Source organism: Sminthopsis crassicaudata, chromosome 2, assembly GCF_048593235.1.
Source record: "Sminthopsis crassicaudata isolate SCR6 chromosome 2, ASM4859323v1, whole genome shotgun sequence".
Lineage (NCBI taxonomy): Eukaryota > Metazoa > Chordata > Mammalia > Dasyuromorphia > Dasyuridae > Sminthopsis > Sminthopsis crassicaudata.
In genome coordinates this window covers 648,435,988-648,452,719 of record NC_133618.1, presented here as the reverse complement: position 1 = coordinate 648,452,719, position 16,732 = coordinate 648,435,988, and the positions used below count along the sequence as shown (strand labels likewise).

General features: G+C 37.7%; 1 protein-coding gene and 1 pseudogene across 1 annotated transcript; both read right to left on the bottom strand.

Annotated features, from left to right (window-relative positions):
* Positions 1 to 3,887: 3,887 nt before the first annotated feature.
* LOC141553021 (uncharacterized) lies at positions 3,888 to 10,427 on the bottom strand. The gene is made up of 4 exons (XM_074284881.1): positions 10,186 to 10,427; positions 7,047 to 7,201; positions 4,365 to 5,033; positions 3,888 to 4,163 (listed from the first exon to the last, which is right to left on the bottom strand). Exons 1-4 carry the CDS (start codon positions 10,229 to 10,231, stop codon positions 3,888 to 3,890), a joined length of 1,146 nt encoding a protein of 381 aa, XP_074140982.1. The 5' UTR covers positions 10,232 to 10,427.
* Positions 10,428 to 15,097: 4,670 nt separating this feature from the next.
* Positions 15,098 to 16,176, bottom strand: LOC141553819 (heterogeneous nuclear ribonucleoprotein D-like pseudogene; annotated as a pseudogene).
* Between the last annotated feature and the right edge of the window lie 556 nt (positions 16,177 to 16,732).

The window sequence follows — 16,732 nt, the reverse complement described above, 5'->3', positions numbered from 1 at the left end:
GATGATTTTCGATTTCACTCAGATGGTAGCCAGAGAGTCTCCTCAAATATTTCTAGACTGGGTCACCAATATGAGATAGTTTGGCATAAAAGTTTTCTCTGGAGCCCATCTACAAGACTTGCACAAACTATCTTTTCAAAGCAGTTCCTAAGATGAAGATTCATACTTGAATTATAGATCTTAGAGCTTTGAGGGAAATTGAGATTATTTGGTAACTCTCTTTGCCTTTCTATTTGTAAGATATTAAACAATCAATAAACTGCATCTTAACAAAATTCTGACCCCAAGGATTCATATCTTGTGTGGGCACTTACTCCATAGATATACATTCCAAAACCCTCATACATTGAGCATTTAATTACTAAAAGAACTCATTCTCCTTTGATCAAGTCCTCAGGGATAGAGTTTCCCAGTGTGACTACACTGGTAGTAATTGGTTGGACTTTTTTGTTTGTTTCTTTACTTTTTTAAGTTTAAACTTTAAATAGAGAAAAAAAATTGAAAAGATACAAATTGAAACTCATTTAAAAAACAAACATGAATTTGGTCTTTGTGCCACTATAGCATTATGCACATTTAGAGCTGCTTTTGCTCTTAAAACAATCTATAATGACACTTCAGATTCTCAAAAATCCAAAATTTCTAGCCCCCCCTTTTTTTTCATGCGCACAGAAACAGTAAGCTTGATTGTGTTATGTTTTCCTCTTGGAATCACTTTCTTTGTTTCCATTTCATTAGGATAATTCCAATAGAATGAAAAGTACTTTTTAAAAAAATTGGTTTTAATATAGGTTCCTTGAGGTTAGAGATTTTTACACTTTGCCTTTGTATTCCCAGATAAGTCTGCCTCATCTATCTTGGAGGCCAATTGAGCTCTGCCTGACTTTTTTTAACAGGTGCCTACATAGGAGAAGCTACAGAACTCCAGCAAAGAGTCTGGCACATGGTAGACATTTTGTAGATGTTCCCTGAATTCAGGCTATTTAAAGGTCTTCTCTATGCCAATCATTGTGCTTGGTGCTGAACATCTAAAGAGAAGGGTGAATAATTCTTGCTCTGAAGGATCCAGTATTTGACAACTTAGACATAGAGACAAAGACCGTAACAATACAAAGTCATTCTAGGGAAAGGGGAAAATAGAGCAGCTGGAGCAGAGGGTATCAGAAAAGGCCTCTTAGGAGGGAACATTTGAACTGAGCTTGGAAAAAAGTTAGAAGGGCAATAAAAATGCTTATTGAAATGCATACAGCTTTTCTCTTTCCATTTCCTCAGTTCTACAAATGAAGGCTCACACTGCTAAGCTGTGTATTAACAACAGACTGCAAGCAATAGAGATAGTCTCTCCTCTAGGAGAAGAAAATGATTGGGTTACCCCAATTCCAAGAAGTCATCTTTCTATGTTCCTTCTCCCCCCATTCCCAACAAAGTTTACAATTGAACAAATTAAGAGGGATTTGCCCTTGCGAATCGTTGAGGGAGAAGTACACAGAGATATTTATCTCCTATCATCTGGTATCCCTTGATTTCAAGGCACCGAAAAGACCTACATTGGTCAAAGGGGCTACTGGTCAGAGTCCTCACTCATAGACATTTTAAAGAATAATATTATTGTTCCTGCCTTTTGAATTGTGTTCACAGAATTTTATTTGCCTACTATTTGTAGCAATTGCCACTCCTCTCCAGATTCCAAACTCCTTGGACGGATGGGTTTAATGTCTCTGACTTAGAATTTAGCAATCTTGCACATGAGGGAGATGAGTACATGTCTGTGGCTGTTTGGTGAAAGTTCTGTGCACCTGTCTTTGTGAAGGCTTATTTTGAAATATCATGTGACTCCTCAGGCCACAGACCTGGGCCAGCGCTACATTAAGCCTATTGGTGATCGAGAGACCAGAGCAAGCAGGTCAAATAATTAGGGTGAAGGGGAAGAAAGCTTTTATACCAAAATTTTGGGTCAAAGCCACATTGAGAACATTAGCATTGCTGAACACAGAATCTTTTTTGGACAGTGGTTTAATCACAGAATGTGTTAAAAATAGAATTAGTCAAAATAGCAATTTTGTTATCAGGGCTCAAGGAAGTTTATGGATATATGTTCCTTCCAAGGGCCCAATAAATGTAAACAAAGTTACGTTAGTGATTTTAGGAAATGTTTGTTCGTTATTTTCATAAGCTGGTCCATGATCCAGAGTCAGGTCCAGCACATCAGCTATGTGCTCACTGAACTTTTATGAATCTCAATTTTTCCATATATAAAAATGGAGGTAAAATTAGTTGTGAGAGGGAGTGTTCCAGTGTCTAGAGAGCTGATCTTTGATATAGGAAGACCTGGATTCAAGGACTGTCTCTGTAACTTAATGACTGAGATGCTGGCCAATACAGTAATACTTAATAACATCTAGTCCACTTTCTAAGAATTTCATTTGCAGAGAAGGCATCCAACTGCTTGGATAAAGGGGAATGCTTCAGACTCTATTTTCTTGCCTTGGGAGACCACAGGTTGTATCTAACATAAAAACATTGTAATAACTATTAATTTCCAAGATTTCTATGAGAATGCTATGAGATAAAATAGGTAAATATTTTACAAGCATCACATTGTTCTCTGTGTTTTAATGATTTTTAAAATTATTTTCTTCCTTTTATTTATTTATTTTTCAGGGAGGTTGGGGTTAAGTGACTTGTTCATGATCATCATGTATCTATTACGTTTTTGAGGCTGGACTGGAACTCAGATTCTCCTGACTCTAGGATTGGGGTTCCATCTATTGTGCCACATAGCTGCCCCTCATTCTTTATTTTTTTCATAAATTTTTGAAACTCTGACGTTAATATTTTGAGACGGGGTGGCAACAAATTTAGGGTAACTTCTTGAAGGAAATCATCTTTCCCTTACATTCTCTTTGCCATCATGTACATTATATTTTTATCTGTACTGTGACCATAGCCTCACATTTGTATATAAATAACCTTTCTCATGATACCTGAAGAAGGATTAGGATCTTTAAACTATTTTTATTTGAAATCCCTAGGTATGTGAGTTATGTACTTAAGAGCTCCCATTTGTAAATGTTAGCCACCAATGATTGGCTGAATCCTTGCTTATCTAACTTGGTTAGCATAATAAAATACCAATTACATTTTAATAAATTGTTCTCTGTTTGGAAGAAGCTTACGCTATAATGGATTTCTTGGCTAGGTTGGAGAACTACTGAGATTAGGGCAGAGGGGCAGAAATGAGGGTAGTTTGAAAAGAAATATTTATTTGTACAAGAGCCTTTGTTGTATCTTTTGGATAAAACAATCTATACATCCAAGGACAGCGTTCTTCCCTAGGAAATATTTCCAGTGGCTTTATGAATTGGAAATAAAGTATAACATTTAAAATTTTTTAATTTTCGGCAACTTTTGTTTCTTTTGTAATTCTTTTTAGTATTTTCATGCATTTTAAATACATCATTCTGAAAAAAATGCCTGTCAAAATGATCTTGACAAGTCTTAGCAGAAACAACAACAAACCTATCCTTGAAAATAAAAAAGCAAAACAAAATTATAATTCTCATCAAATTGCTCCAGGAAAGCCCCCTGAAATAAAAACAGACTCCACAGAACACAAACTAACAAATATACAAAACCCCCAAACAAATCATACTTTTCTAACATTCAGTTTGGTCCTGGACCTGCTCAAGCTCTCACATAATCAATATACCCTGAATTGACAAAACAAAATGAAGGATTTTATAAGTGTCTATCACCCATGGTATGCATATTACTTGAATAAGACAAGATTCATAATCTTCATGTTATTTGGAATTCATCATTTAACACAGAGAATAAGATATCTACAAGCCTAACATTTGTGAATATGTCATCTGGTATCTTAGATTTCACTGGGGGTCAGTCTGATGTCCCTGAGGGTCAGCCACATCTGCCAGGAGGTCAATCAGATCTCCCAGGAGAGCTGCCACATCTACCCCATTTTTAATCAGATGTCCCTGAAAGGCAGCCACATCTCCAAGGAGGGCAGTCAGATCTTCCAGAAGAGCTGCCACATCTTCCAAGGGGACAGTCAGATTTCTTGGGGGGGCAGCAACATCTCCCAGAGAAGCAGTGAGATCTCCCAGGAGGGTTTCCACATTTCCCTGATGGTCAGTCAGATGTCCCTGAGGGGAAATCACAGCTTTCTGAGGGGCAGCCACATCACGCATGGGGACTGTCATGTTACCTATTGAGGATGTCAGATGTCCACCATGAAGATATAATGTGGACCCACATCCAACATTTCTCTTGTATAGATTAATGAGATGCAGTTCTTGCATTTTAAAAGAAGGCAACATTTCTTTTCCTTGCTCCTTCTCTCTCACCAACAAGAGTAGCTGGGTATGCCCTTGCAACACCTGTGGTGACTGAGACTGGGATAGGGTCAACTGTTGCAACGTAAGATGATTCTGGGGATGGGGATGATGTGAGGCCTCCTGTCTGTCTTGGAAAAGCATTGGAGGATAATATCCATAGATCTGGTCCTTTGTATGTCTCTGCTGCTGCTCCTGCTGCTTCATAGGTGGCTTCAGTTCTCCACAAAAGGAGGTGCAAGAGTCATAATTTTCTGGCCCTTTTGTTTCCTGTATGGCCCAGGAAGATGCCCACTTCTTGGAGCTTCCCTGAGACACTGGTCTTGGGAGATCACCAAGTCGAAGTTCAGTTCTTGGTCTCATTGTTTGGAACGAGACAAAATGAGGTTTGGGGGAACTCCCATATCCATCCATGCAAGCATTCTCAGTGGTTGGTGCTGCACTCTTCCTCTCAAAGAAGCAGTTCCTCGTTGGGCCAGCTTCCTGCCCAGGCTCACCTGCCCAGGAAAGACACTTGGATGCACTGGGTGTCACGAGGTTTTCCTTAGAGATATCCTCTTCTAGAATTGGACTTAGAGGTACTTTTCCCAGGCACATCTGTTTTCTTGAGTTGGTGGAATGCTTAGATGCTCGCCTTTTAGGTTGTATGAGATACCTGGCTCTTCTGTTTTCAAACCAATCCTGAGTGAGGAGAAGAAAATATAACTGTATCTGTTAACCTGACTTCAAACTGATTTTTATCTTACGATTAAAAAGATATTTTTTTTGTTTTTTTAAAGTGATTTTGCTTACCACCATTATGTCTGTATCTCAAAGAGACAAAAAAGCAGTAGTGAATCTATGCAGAAATATAGTGACTCTTTTTGTATGGTGAAGAATTAGAAATAGAGGAGATGTCCATCGTTTGACACTACTGCTTATAGTTATAAGAAGTTGGGAGATCTCAGTGTACTTGAAAGAATCTTCCATGGGAATTCAGATCACCTGGGTTCTTAGATTAGTGCATCTGGGAATGCATAAAATCAGAGAAAACAAAAAAAGACCTCAGAATACAAATTAATGCCATGTCAAATATTGCATGGAAATGACTCAGTAGAGATGATGAACCACAGAAGAAATCTCATTCTGTCATAAGTGGTCAAAGTTTTGATTTTTTTAAATTATCCTTTGTTACCATGAAGGCCTATTTGTTGGGTATAAAAGAAAGTATTGGGAAATGAAAGGGATAATTAATTATTCAATAAAATATTTTATTTAAAACCAAAAAAGGAAGCTAAGGGTTTTCTTCATTCCTCAATGAAGAATGAGAGGAGAATTTAGTGAATGTGTGCAAATAGACATTAGCCTATAGACATTGGTATATGGAAAGGAGGGGTAATATAGGATTTTATTTTATAGATGGATTCCTTTCTATCTCTAATTTCTGGGATAAGTCTTTGGAAGTCCTCCGGATGGGCCTTGATCTCAGCAGGATAGTCACTACAAAGATGGACAAGAATAGATTCCAAGGTCTTTGATTTCTCCTTCACAGTCTGTGTCTGTCACAGTCTGATCCAGTCTCAGTCAGTCCCAGTCTGACTGTCTCTAGCAGTCTCATCCAGTGTCAACCAGTCTCGGTTTGAGTCAGTTTGAGCCCCTAATTCTCTCAGCCCTTAAATACCCTATTACAATTACATCCCAAGGAAATACTAAAGAAGGGAAAGGGACCTGTATGTGCCAAAATGTTTGTGGCAGCCCTTTTTATAGTGACTAGAAACTGGAAAATGAATGGATGTCCATCAATTGGAGAATGGTTGGGTAAACTATGGTATATGAATGTTATGGAATATTATTGTTCTGTAAGAAATGACCAATAGTATGAATACAGAGAGGCTTGGAGAGACTTACATCAACTGATGCTGAGTGAAACGAGCGGAACTAGGAGATCATTATACACTTCAACAATGATACTGTAGGAGGATGTATTCTGATGGAGGTGGGTATCTTCAAGATAGAGTAGAGCTAATCCAATTCCAATTGATCAATGATGGATAGAATCAGCTACACCCAGAGAAGAAACACTGGGAAATGAGTGTAAACTGTGAGCATTTTCTTTTGTTTTTCTTCCCAGATTATTTTTACTTTCCAAATAAAATTCTTCCTTTGCAACAACAACAAAATTCGGTTATAGGATATACTATAGGATATATACTAGGATATACTATAAGATATTTAATATGTATGGGAATGCCTGCCACCTAGGGGAGGGGGTGGAGGGAAGGAGGGGAAAAATTCAGAACAGAAGTGAGTGCAAGGGATAATGTTGTAAAAAAAAATTACCTATGCATATGTACTGTCAAGAAATGTTATAATTATAAAATTAATTTTAAAAATAGGAAAATAGGAACAATTACATCATTATGGCATTCTGAGTATGTGCCAACTATAGAACTATTCCATCACCATGCTAAGTACTAAGTATATATAAACTAGAGAAATGTTATCTCACAAATTCCAATGAGTAAACACCTTGATGTAAGTATGCTTGTTTCAAGTATACTTCTCCAGAGTCCCAGCTTTCTAAGTCTATCTATACAAAAATTTTAAAGACAAATGCATATATGTATACATATGTATATATACATATGTGTATCTACCTATATCTATATCTAGTCATTTCCATAACTATATCATAGACATAAACTTTCTACTTACTTGTATTTGGTATTCAGGAATATTGGTCAGTCTTGAAAGGTGTTCTCTTTCTTTTATGCTAGGATAGTGCTTCTTTACAAAATAGCTTATAAGAATATTTATTTGTTCTTTATTGAATTCTTTACATTTTCCTCTTCTTGACTTGGAACTGTGATCTAAGGGAAAGGGAGAAAAACTGAAGAATTAGATTACAGAAATAAAAGCACTTTCTTCCCTTAATAGGTCAGATTTAGAGTTAATGACTAAGTTTCCAATCAGCCTGCCTGCAGCAATGGCTCCAACTGAGCCTTGTTCTATCCACCCTTCCTTGGTTTCCCTAACTTGGTTTTCTGCCTGGGTTGGCCCACTGTTTTACCCATTTCTTCTTCCTGCACTTTGATTATTGTAGGAAGTCTGTCTCCTAAGGTGTCTACTGTGTCCCTGATATCTCTTCTCTCTTTTCTGTTGCCACTACTTGTAGATCAGTCACATGTTTCATTACTTTTGATTTTTCTATTATAATATTCTCCTAAATAGATCCCCAGATTCCACCCCTGTCCACTATTCTGTTTGGCACTAGAAAAGTAGAATTGAATTATGTGTTCTCTTCCCGCCCTCACCCCCCGAAACCAAAGAACTTTATTCAGTCCTCATTGCCTATAGAAAGAGGGAATAAGAAAAAATACATCTGAAGTCAACAAGGCTTTGGACCTGGTGGTAAATAACCAAAGATTCTAGCCTTAGTTTTCTCACCTGTACAAAGCATTTGGAATAGTATATAGCTCTAAAGTTTTTTTTTTTTTTTTTAATTTCTTCATCTATGGTGTTCTACAGCATAGCAGTTCTATAATTTGCTATTCAAGGCTCAAAATACTTTCTAAGCAATGTAACGTTCCAACTTTCTTCTGGATTCTCCATTGAAACCAACCAACCAGTCTTTCATTCTTCCACTCCAGTGACTGCATACTTGGTATCTCCTCCCCAATCTGCTGGAAATTAACATCCTATTTCCCTTTTCACCTCCTTCATGATGACTGCCTTCTCCACCATCCTATTTCTGATTGGCAATGATCTTCCCTTCCTCAGTTCTCATTCCCTCTCTCCTTCAGTTACATGATAGTTTTATCATACTATATACATTGATGTATGTTAAAATTTTAAAATAATGAGATTGGCCTGAATGACCCAACTTAAGATATATGATCCCAATGTGTCATGTAGCCAGGCGATGTCATAGACAGAACCAGAACTCAGGTCCTTATGACAATTATTATTCATGATGCCATACTAGACTCTCAATATTTGAGGTGGCTTCTAAAGTCCCCATTTGTTAAATACTCACTGCATTGTGCTAGACAACTAGATGGCACAATGAATAGCATGCTGGACTTGAAGTCAGGAAGATTCATCTTCTTAAGTTCAAACCTGATATCAGACTATCTGAGTGTGTGTAAGGCTGGGCTAGTTAACTCTGACTCAATTTCTCTTCTGAAAACAAGCTTCAGAATTAAAGGGCAAACTACTTTGCCTATTTGCTAAGCAAATCAAATAGCATCACAAAGAATCAGACGTGAAAAATCAGAAATGACTGAGCAATAACACATTGTGATAGGTTGTTACAGGAAACAAACATAGTTTGTTGCCTTGAAACCATTTAAAGATCTCCTTAACAAACTATTATACTCTTTAGAATATTAATACATTTGGATATAAAATCACTGAGACTACTTTGATGCATAGAAACCTCAGGACAAAAATCTCTCTGCCAATAATAATGATGATAAAGTGGTATAGCAACAAGCAAATGTTATCTGAAGTTATCTTTACCAAGCTCCTGATGTCTGTTATTATGCTCCTTTTACAGGTGATAAATAGGTAAAGAGACATGCCTGAGGTCACATAGCTAATTAAATGTTAGGGACTGGATGAGAACTCAGAACTTCCTAACTTTCTGACTCTTCCTGACACTTTCTACTGTAACCTAGTTGGTGTTTGAGTTCAGGACTTTTTTTTATCTCAGCCCATATATTTTACATGCAAGATTTTTAGTCAGGTTTTCCCATCTCTGAAACCATTTCTTTAAACACTGAATCCTTCTGCTTTGCCCTTTCCCCCACCCCAAGAGACCCCATGGACCATTATTGTCATAACTTTATAAAAATCTTTAAAGATAAAGATACATTCATATCTTATGGCCTGAGACTGTAGCAAATTGGTTACTAATTCATTATTTTGCATTCTCTTTGGGTGTTATAATACACACATTGGTAAAAAAAAAATTGCATGGATAATTTGGAGAATGTGGAGAATACTAAAATAGAAGAGAAGAGAGAGATTGATCCAGTTTACAATGACTCCTAACATCAAAATTAACTATATAATGTTGATGGGGGTTGACGTCCCTTTAAGATTACTCTCTGACTGCCCAACCCCCATGGCTGACCTTGATTCACAAATCCTGGTCAAAAGTACCCTTCTGAATATCCAGGCCCAGCCCCCACCATCAGCTCAGCTTCCCCCAGCCCCCACCGGATCTGAGCTATCTGAAAAGCCCTTTCTGAAAAAGTACCCTTATCTGAAAAGTACCCTTGGGGGTACTGCCCACAATTCCCTTCTAGGTATAAAAGAGCCAAGCTGGAGCTCTTTCCTTGCAGGAGCCCTTCCCCTCAACACATGTTATCCTTCCAGCCATGTAAGGGTTCCTGCCCACCCAGCAGCCTCTGGCCCTGGTGTCTTTCTAACTGAACTTTACTTCCAAATTTCTACAATAAACCTTTTATTTATCCATCTAGGTTTTTGGGCCTGTAAATTCATTTACAAGGGACACTGCGCCTCATGGGATCTTTGCACCGACAAACGGGGGGTTCCCCCTTTCCCTTCCTTCTCAATGTTATAATTGACTTAGTAAGAGATTTAGTTCATTCAGTGACCTTTTTTCTCCAAGGACCACGGACATGGTGCTGTGTCCTAAGACAGAAACTGAGGTGAAATTTTAACTTGTAAAAAGCCTTCTAAAACTGACTCCAAAATTACCCCCTACCAGAAGAAGTTAAGTTTAAATTCAACCAAACCATAGAAATACCATATAGAAGGTTTCCCATCTCACCCATAGAAAAGTAATTGAATTTCAGGCAGAATTTGAGGACAAATTCTTACTTACCAAAAGAATCCAACTTGCTCTCCTCTGATGCTGGGTTGTTGGCCATCTTCCTTGAAAAGTCAAAAGATCAAATCCAAATGATAGGAAGTAATGGAGGAGCCCTGAGGCTTGGGGTATTAATCAGTCCCTTCAAGTTCCAAGTTTTAGAAAGGAAGACTCCTGCCTATTTTTATTTTCTGGAGAAGCTTCATAGTTTATATAGAAATAAATACCTCCTCCAAAGGAGTGTCCATTAGGTAGACTAAAAGCTAGGTTGACAAGAAAGGTTGGAGCCAGTTGATTTTCTGAAGGTCTCTGGACCAACCTTGGTTTCAATTGAGTAATCACCACAAGAATAGCCAGGTGTTAAAGTTCAAAGCCTATATCGTCTCCTTGCCTGGGGCCTGGGCTAGCTTGGTCTCAGTGGAGGAAATCCAGGAGGACAGGCCAGCCACCACAGTGGTGTGACATAGAATGAATCAATCTGGCTGAGTTTGTCCCAGCTTTATATACTCTATTATAATTACATCATCATAGGTGTGAATCTTGTAAAATAGGTGTCAATCTTGCAGAACTATATTAAGTACTAAGTATATGTATTGAAGTAGAGAACTGTTAATCACCATGCTAAACTAGATAACTAGATAATGATCTTATCAATTCCACTGACTTAACACCTTGTAAGAATCCTTTTTTTTTTTTTTTCCCCCAAGTACAGAGTTCTGGCCCACAACAGGACCTTTTATCTCAGCACTCAGAAAATGTAGGTGTTAACTTGGACTTCAATTGTGTTCCCCCACTCCCAACAACTAAAACATCAATTTCATTTACTTATTTATTTATTTATTTTTGCTGAGACAATTGAGATTAAGTGGCTTGCCAACTGCCACACAGCTTGGAACTGTTAAGTGTCTGAGACCAGATGTGCACTTATGTCCTCCTGATGTGTTATCTATCATCCAGGAGAAGTAGTAGCATCAGGTTTACTATTACTCACTCCTGATAGGCAATCCGGTGATATTTATCCAGATTTTGATTTCCAACAACATAATCCAGGAGTATTCTTGACTGCAGCTGTTACAGCTGACCTTCCTATGCTCACTTTCTATGTAAATGGAATAATACTAAAAAGGTTGGTAGACACGGGTGCAGATCTTACATATATTAGCACTGCCAGTTGGTCCAGTCATTGGCCAAAGATTATGGGAGACACTTATATGTCTGGCATATGAGGAACAATAGTAGCTGAAATTAGTGCTACTTCTTTGAGATGGATATTGAAAGATAAAACACAAGTTTTTTTTCCTTTTGCAATTAAAAAAATCCCCATCAATCTGTGTGTAAGATGTCTATCTTAACAACAATTGAGTACTTTGGCTTTTTAGCCTGGGCTGCTATTGAAGGCCTGCCTGCACTCTCACCTGTTGCTATTCAATGGAAAACTGATATACCAGTGTGGGTAAAACAATGGCCCTTACAAAGTAAAATAATTCAGGCCTTATTAGATACAGTACAGGAGCAACTTGACCAAGGACACTTACAACCTTCTCTAAGCCCCTGGAATCCCTCTATATTTGTTGTAAAAAAGGAATCTGGAAAATGGTGGATGTTGACTGATTTGAGAAAAGTAAATGAACAGATGGAAACTATGGGAACTCTTCATTCTGGACTTCCATCTCCTACTCAGTTGCCTATAGAATGGTCACTTAGGGTTATAGACATTAAAGACTGTTTCTATTCTATCCCTCTGGATAAGAATACTATGAAAAGATTTGGCTTTTCAGTACCCAGCGTTAATTTAGCTGAGCCTTATAAAAGATATGAATGGACAGTTTTGCTACAGGGAATGAAAAATGTCAAATGTTTATGGCTGCTGCTTTTACACCAGTAAGGAAAGCATTTCCAAAAGTTTTGTTGTTCCATTACATAGATGATATCTTAAAGTGTTCACCTGAGGAGCAAATGTTAGAAGCATGTCTATAAAAGACCATAGAAACACTAAGGAATGACAAATTGCATATAGCTCCAAAAAAATTCAAAGACATTCTTTTTCAATATTTAGCGTATGAGGTATATCCTAAGGTGCTTACAATACAAAACTTTCTTTAAGAACAGAGAAGTTGAACACCTTAAATGACTTTCAGAAATTGATAGAAGGTATCCAATGGATGTGTTGAATCTTCAGTTTAATTAATATAATTTGCAGCATTTTCAAGGGAGACACTGCTTTAAACTCACCACGCCAGTTTACAAAGGAAGCTCAAGAGACTTTGAGAGAAGTTGAACTGGCTTTATTCAATGTGGTTGAAAGAATTATTCAAAAACCTTTAGAAATATCAGTTTTTGGTACAAAAGGGGCACCCATAGCAGTCTTTCATCAAGGACACAGTGTGATAGAGTGGGTGATCCTCCCAGCACAACCAGACCAAGTTGTGGTTACCCAGTGCTTGTGACTAGAATTTATTAAAGGCAATTAAGCCAGTAGTACAATTATCTGGGATAAGACCTGACAAGATATACACCTTTTATACTAATGCATAAATTAATGTATGCTGTGAAACCATCACAGAGTGGCAAATTTTATAGGCCACAGCTCCAAATTTTACACATGGGCCTTCATTAAAGATATCCTGGCTATTACATGATTGGCAATGGATTTTTGAAGAAAAGGTTTCTAAGGTTCCTCTTAAGGGACCAAATATCTTTATAGATGCGTCCAAACATAACACTTGTGCTGTATACTCTCATGACTTAACTATCAAGAGAATAGTTCAAATTCCTTTTCAGTCTACTAGCAGAATGAATTGTATGCACTCATGCTAGCTCTTACTTATTATCCAGGAGATGTAAATATAATATCTGATTCGGCCTATTCAGTGGGTGTGGTACAAAGTATTGCCACAGGCAAATAAAATTTGTACCTTCTAATATATATCTATATCTATATCTATATATCTATATATTTATCTATATATATCTATCTATAGATAGATAGATATATATAGATATATATAGATATATAGATATAGATATATATCAGTTCTTTATGGAACTTCAAGAGCAAGTGAGAAAGCATCCTGGTAAGTTTTATATCTTGCATGTCCATAAGACAGAAAAAGAGAAGACCCTTGAAAGGAAAGAGAAGACCCAAGGCACTGACTGTGCCAACCACTGAAAGAGAATGGCATTAATGGCAATTGACTCATGAACATCAAAAATTGTCAATGAGACTACTACATAACTTCAAAATCTGCAGGAATCATTGGATTCCCTGACACATGATAAGTATTGCAGGACTTCAAAACCTGCAGGTATCATTGCATTCCCAGACATGTGAAGTAATACACAATAGATTGGTTCTGAACTAACTCTTTGCTACTGAAGGAGTTATATGTGTTATTGTCATTTATATACCCTCCCTTTAGGTCTTATAGACATGTATAATTCCTCAAATTGATTCATGCTTATTAAATCACTACTAGCCTGTATTATATTACTATGTGCTTGTGTAATACCTCTCATGCTGATGGATTTATGTATACCTGTTTCAAGTAAGACCCTTCAGTCCAGTTTGCTGTAATCACCTTTCTGAGCAGTCAGGGAGGGTGTAATCACTTCTTTTTTGGTGTTTTCACCTCTCTTCCTGAGAAGTCAGGGAAGATGTGACTACCTGTGTTCTAAAACAAAAGAAAGCAGGAGAAAGAGAGGGCTGGAACTCTGGAGAAGTGTACTTGAAACAAGGATACTTACAACAATGTAATTGATGAGATAATGGTTCTCTAATTCACATATATCTAATATGATATAATGATATAATCACTCTAGATTGGCATATACTCAATATGCTGTAATGTTGTAGATCTAGGGACACAGTCAGCCAGCCAGAGTGAACAAAGTATAAAGGAGACAGACTGTGAGAATAACGACTTTAGACTATTCCTCACTATCCTCAGGTTGACTATCATGCTGAGACCAAGGCCCTTCTGGAGGACCTTCAGAAAGTTTGCTCAGACATTACAGAGACCAAAACTGGATCTAGAATGATAGTATCCAATAAAGTATCATTGACACCAAAAAACTATTCTAGAGTATTCAATGGAGGAAATCTATCATCCGTAAAGGAAATGCTGATGAAAGTAAAATCCCCTTAAAATAATAATGTCCCTTAGAGTTGGAATGAACCCCCTTTTAATAATTAAGTACATAAAGTGTAGTTCTTGATCTCTCCATGAACTTTTTCTGAAGTTTTGATCAAAAGATGTCATTTACATGTCTCTTTTCTACTACTTTGGCACTATTCTTTCATTGTTATTTTGCTTTTTTACTAAAGCTTTTTATTTTTCAAAACATATACATGGACGGTTCTTCAACATTAGCCCTTCTAAAACCTTGTGTTCCAATTTTTCCCCCTTCCCCCATACCCTCCCCTAGATGGCAAGTAGTCCAAAATATGTTAAACATAGTAGCAATATAGGTTAAATCAAATATATGCATACATATTTATACAATTATAATGACGTTCAAGAAAAAAAAAAAAGAAAAGCAAAATAAAATGCAAGTAAAAAAAAAAAACAACAAAAAGAGTGAAAATGCTATGTTGTGAACCACACTCAGTTCCCATTGTCCTCTCTCTGGGTGTAGATGGGTCATTGAACAATTGGAGCTGATTTGAATCATCTCATTCTTCCACCTCAGTGACTTTGCTATGAAATGTTTGAAAACATTTCAAAAGGTTTTACACACACACACAAACATGAGAGGTGGGACAGAGGATAAAAGAGACAAAGAAGAAAAGGGACAGGGAGGAAGAGAGGATACATTGAGGAATCAACTCCCAATTCCCCAGTATCCTAAACTCCTTAGCAATCCTCTGTGCAAAATCTTTCCCCTTTCTCTTACAATGGGAGAATAATTCTTTTTCTTTCTTTCTTTCTTTCTTTTTTTTTTTTTAACAATCACAAGTAATTTATTTTTGAGAATCATTTAACATGAAATTATACAAATAAAATTTGTATAAACACAAATCCACATTTGTCATAACACAGATGGCAAAGGACAAAGCAAAAACAACAAAACTAAATCGGCCGCTATATACAATTGGACACAGTTGTGTCATGTACTAAAAGTCTTTTACAAAATAGTCATCTCAGATCAATAGAAGACCACTCTCCATTCAATGTCGTCACCCTGCAAGATAGGCTGCCGCAAGCATCTGCACCGGTTTTCTCCAAGTCCTCCTTTAATATGGCTGGTAATTGTTTTGGTGATTATCACCTCCTCAGGATGCTTTGCCATATGTGCTTTGTTGACCTTGGCCACGACCCCTAGTCCCACCTCATCCGCCAGCTGCAGCGCCCCTCCCTCTTTTCTGTTGTTGCAGTTGCAGCCTGTATACCTCTTTGGGTTGGGCAACTTTGATTTCACAGTTCCCAGAACCAATCTGATATCTGTTTTCTAATAATTTCTTTACTGGTTCTTCATCTGTATATGTGATAAAGCAAAATCCTCTTCTTTCATTTGTTTTTGTGTCTATAGGAAGTTCAATATTTTCAATCTCTCCAAATGCTCCAAAATATTCTTTGATTTGTTCTTCAGATGTATCTGGGCTCAGTCCGCCGACAAATACTTTTTTGGGGGACTTCTTTCCCTTTAAAGCTTTAGCCCTTTTGGGGGTCTATCAACTTGCCATCCAGCTTGTGTTCTTTAAGTTCCAAGACCTTATCAACACTGGCAGCATCTTTGAAAAGCACAAATCCGAATCCCCTTGATCTTCCCATGACAGGATCTGTTTTAATTGTGCAGTCTACAACCTCTCCAAAACGAGACAGGTATTCAGTGAAATCTTTCTTGTTTGTATCCCAGCTTAACCCTCCGATAAACATTTTACCGTCGTCCTGTTGGTTCTTGCTCGCGTTGATTTTGGAGCCCTCGGCGAACTTCTCCATGTTGCTGTACTCATTCACATCCTCCCTGGCGGCGGGGCTGTCAGCCGAGGACAGGTGGCGCGGAGAGGGAGTCACAGTGGCGGCCCGTTGTATGGAGCCGGATTTAAAATGGCAACGGAAGAGCGAGAATAATTCTTTACCAAAGAGTTAATATACAAGGGTGTTTGGGCCACATATATTTGCTTCTCAATGAGGCACAAGCTCTTTCTGGGGGAAAAAGAGGAAAATAGGTGGAAAGTGACAGGAACATTTCTCCCTTTAATAGATTAAATTAGGGAGAAGATTAGACAGAGTCAGATCAGCCTCCCTGCAGCAGTGTCCCCAAGTGAACCTTTTTCAATCCTGCTTCCCTTGGTTTTCCTAACATGCCTTCCTCTTCACCATTTCCCATTGCTTTTGCCTTTTCTTCTTACTGCTTTCTGAGTATTACAGAAACTCTGTCCCTGGAATCTGTTCCCTTTTTTTTTTATCCCCACAACTTCCAGGCTAAACCAATTCTTCATTATTGATCTTCAGCCTTTGCCCAACAGTCTTTTTTTTCACTCTTGATTTCATATAGAGACAGGAAAAAAGGAATAGGAACACATGAAGTCAAAGGGACTTTGAATCTGGAGGCAAGATAA

Bases quoted from the DNA above. Each gene is read 5' to 3' on its own strand.
- LOC141553021 (XM_074284881.1), bottom strand. From the start codon at position 10,231: ATGGCCAACAACCCAGCATCAGAGGAGAGCAAGTTGGATTCTTTTG. The intron at 7,202-10,185 runs GTAAGTAAGAAT...CCTTTCCCTTAG, and splicing joins GAGCAAGTTGGATTCTTTTG to ATCACAGTTCCAAGTCAAGA. The intron at 4,164-4,364 runs GTGAGAGAGAAG...ATTTCCCCTCAG, and splicing joins ATACCCAGCTACTCTTGTTG to GGACATCTGACTGACCATCA.